This window comes from Stegostoma tigrinum, chromosome 1, assembly GCF_030684315.1.
Source record: "Stegostoma tigrinum isolate sSteTig4 chromosome 1, sSteTig4.hap1, whole genome shotgun sequence".
Classification (NCBI taxonomy): domain Eukaryota; kingdom Metazoa; phylum Chordata; class Chondrichthyes; order Orectolobiformes; family Stegostomatidae; genus Stegostoma; species Stegostoma tigrinum.
Genome location: NC_081354.1, coordinates 1471193 through 1474416, shown reverse-complemented (window position 1 = coordinate 1474416; position 3224 = coordinate 1471193). Strand labels below are relative to the sequence as shown.

The 3224-nt window shown below is 46.0% G+C and overlaps 1 protein-coding gene across 3 annotated transcripts in view; it reads right to left on the bottom strand.

Moving 5' to 3' along the window:
• LOC125459154 (ubiquitin-conjugating enzyme E2 D3) overlaps window positions 1-448 on the bottom strand; it is a 46759-nt gene extending 46311 nt beyond the window's left edge. For 2 of the 3 annotated variants that reach the window (XM_059646626.1, XM_048545209.2), the window contains exon 1: window positions 208-446. Coding sequence is in view for 1 of the 3 variants with exons in the window: in XM_048545209.2 (XP_048401166.1) it covers window positions 208-231 (24 nt within the window). In the remaining 2 variants the exon portion in view is untranslated. Of the gene's footprint in view, window positions 1-207 lie in introns of all 3 variants that reach the window. The other variant, XM_048545291.2, reaches the window with a different exon arrangement.
• Between the last annotated feature and the right edge of the window lie 2776 nt (window positions 449-3224).

Here is a 3224-nt window from a genome sequence, read left to right as displayed (position 1 = left end):
GTGGTCAGTCCAGTCTCGGTCCCACCTGACTCAGGCCTCTCTCTAACGAGAATAGGTAAATTGGGTGGGGGGGAAAGGAGGAGGGGCTTCGCGGCTGGGCTCCTCGCCGACCTTCCCCACCCCCACCACTCTCTCTCTCTCTCGTGTTTCCAGGCCAGGGCGGAAGAACAAGCTGAACCCGGGAGAGGCCCAACATCGCTCCGTTACCTTGTTGATCCGCTTCAAAGCCATCCCGCGGGCGGGCAGGCGGTCCGGCCTCAGCCGCTGGGATGGGAACGGTGGTAAAGCGGGAAGCTGTGAGCAGATGGCCGATTGTTGCTGCTGTCCGGCTCTATCCCGGCGGCTGGGCCCCCGGCTCGGGATCCCACGTCTAGCGGTCCACTCTGTCTAGCGGACACTCACCACAAGATGGCGGCCACCGGAACTACATTCCCCTCCCCCACCCACGGTGTCACATCACTCCGCTCCCGCTCTCATCACCGCCTGTGAAAGAGTCCGCAAGGCCGCGCGCAGAGGCTGGGCGGAAGGTTACAGCATCCTGGGCTGACAGTGCATGGGACATGTCTGAGACCAATGGCGCCCGCTCCTCCTATCATTTGCAACCAGGCGCTGTCCCGAGCCGCGTTCACGCGCCTTCCTCTTGCTACAGATCTGCAACATCAAGCCTTCACGGAGTCTGCGCGGGTTGTGACACTGCCCAAATGTTACGGACTTGGCCGGAACCTGGGCAACTGAGAGGCTGCAGAAAGGTATCTAGGTCCGGACATTGGTGACCCGAGCCGGATAATAAAGCAAAAACAGAAATTACTGGAAAAGCCCAGCAGCATCTGTGAAGGGAAATCAACATTAACGTTTCAGCTCCAGTGACTCCCTTCCTGAACTTCTTCCAATTCTGAGGAAGGGTCACTCGACCCGAAACGTTAACTTGATTTCTCTCCACAGTTGCTGCCGGGCCAGATAATGGAGACCGGGGCTGGATATACAGACCAGTGGCCAGAGATTAGTAACAAGGGCCAGATAATGGAGACCAGTAGAAAGGTGATCAGTGGCTGGAAAAATAGTAACCAATGGCTAGTGGAGGAGGGGAGCGTTGGTTATTTCGGTCGGCTGGACAGCTGGTTTGAATGCAGAATTATGCCAATAGCATAGGTTAAATTCTCAGACTAGCTGCGGTTACCATCAAAGATTCTCTTTCTGAACTTCTCCCCTCAACTGAGGCATGGAAACCCTCAAGCTAAATTATACTGGTTAGCCATCTCTAATGAGAGAAGCCCTATGGTCCAGTAAGACGGTGATTTTTACTGTTGAGGAGCTGACCATTGGTCACATTTTGATAATTAGGACCATTAAACAAATACTTGTGGAAGCAGTGCCTGCAACTAGAAATCCCTGACCAATGGACTCATGCTATTTGCCAGCTGACCAGTGGCTGCACAGTGGTGGCCAACTGACCTCTGGCATGTTGCATGTCCAACAATCTGTCCGATGATACTGAAACCAACACATGCATTATAAAAGATGCAGCTGTCATGTCCAAACTAACTCAGTGTAGATCAGCAACCTGCCTGAGAACACCAGACTACAAGTTTGCCAAGCCTGTGTCTTCAGCGCACTCCTGTACAGTGGATACACCTGGCCATGTCACACAGATGAAAATGCTGAACAGTTTCCACTTTTACATATTCTATGTATCTCATGATGGGATAAAGTTATTAATTCTGAGATCTTAAAGTGTGTTAATTTCATCAGAATACAGCAAATAGGAGTAGAAGAAGCCCATTTTATTTTAAAATTCTCATCTTTGTGCTCATAGCCCTCAATGGCCTTGCTTCTTCTTATTTCTGTAAACTTCTCCAATTCCACCATACTGAGGTATCTTTGCATTCCTGATTTTAACTGCTTTATGCATTACCTGGGACTCAATTTTTTCTCTAGGTTTACTTTGCTTTCCTCCTTTAAGACCCTCCTTGAAAGCCAAATAAAAACCAAAAGAACTGCGGATGCTGTAAATCAAAAACAAAAATAGAAGTTGCCGCGAAAGCTCAGCAGGTCTGGCAACATCTGTGATGAAAAAAATCAGAGTTAACTGAGGTTCTGAGGAAGGGTCACTGGACCCAAAACGTTGCTCTCTGATGAAGGGTCTAGGCCCGAAATGTCAGCTTTTGTGCTCCTGAGATGCTGCTGGGCCTGCTGTGTTCATCCAGCCTCACATTTTATTATCTTGGATTCTCCAGCATCTGCAGTTCCCATTATCACTCACCAAAACGTTAACTTTGGTTTTTCTTCACAGATGCTGCCAGGCCTGCTAAGCTTTTACTGCAACTTATGGTTTTCTTCCTCTTTGAAACCTACCTTTTCATTCACTTGCCCTTATATTTCCTGATGTGAATCAGTGTCATTCACAACTTTGTTCTATGATATTCCTTCATTACATTAAAGATTCTGGATAAATATAAAATTTGGTGGTTGCTGTAGCTAGTTCCACATTCTAACCAATTCCTGTTGTGACAATCGAGATATAACATGAATTCTTCACAGCTGCCTGGTAGTTGGCAGTGCAGCATTTTATAATTGTTGATGGAGGAAATCAATCCCATTATATTCTTTCTAAACAGATTGTATGGATGAGGCATTGCACAGCAGTGAGACTTTATGAATCCCAAAACCTTTTTAAATGCTGTAGAAGTGACGAGATTTAAACAGCGAATAAGTTTGTCCACCCTGAATTTTTAGGCTACCTCAAAGAAGGAGATTAAATTCAGGTAACATAGTCACACTGTTAGTTAATAAATTACTTGCTTTAAAAAAAGTGTCACAGCACCACTAACAGGTGGACTGATGCTAGTGATGTTCCTATAATAAGGAAGAAAGATTTGAATTTCCATAACACCTTCCACAATGTCAGAATGTCTAAAGCACTGCACAACCAGAAACAGACTCTTAAGGTATAGTTGTTCTTGCAATGTAGGAAACATTGCAGTCATTCTTCACACAGCAGGAGCGCATAAACTGCAATGTGATAAATAACTAGATAATCTAATAATTACTGAATCATGTGATAGTTGCAATGCAACAAACAATTCAGCTGTTTGATGTACAGCCAGCTCCACTAGAGATTTATCCCACTTCCCACCTTTCCCCATTGCCCTAAAACACTTTTCCTTCAGTTACTTATCCAATTCTGATTTGTCCTGTTTTTCAAATCATGTGCCAAATGGAAACAG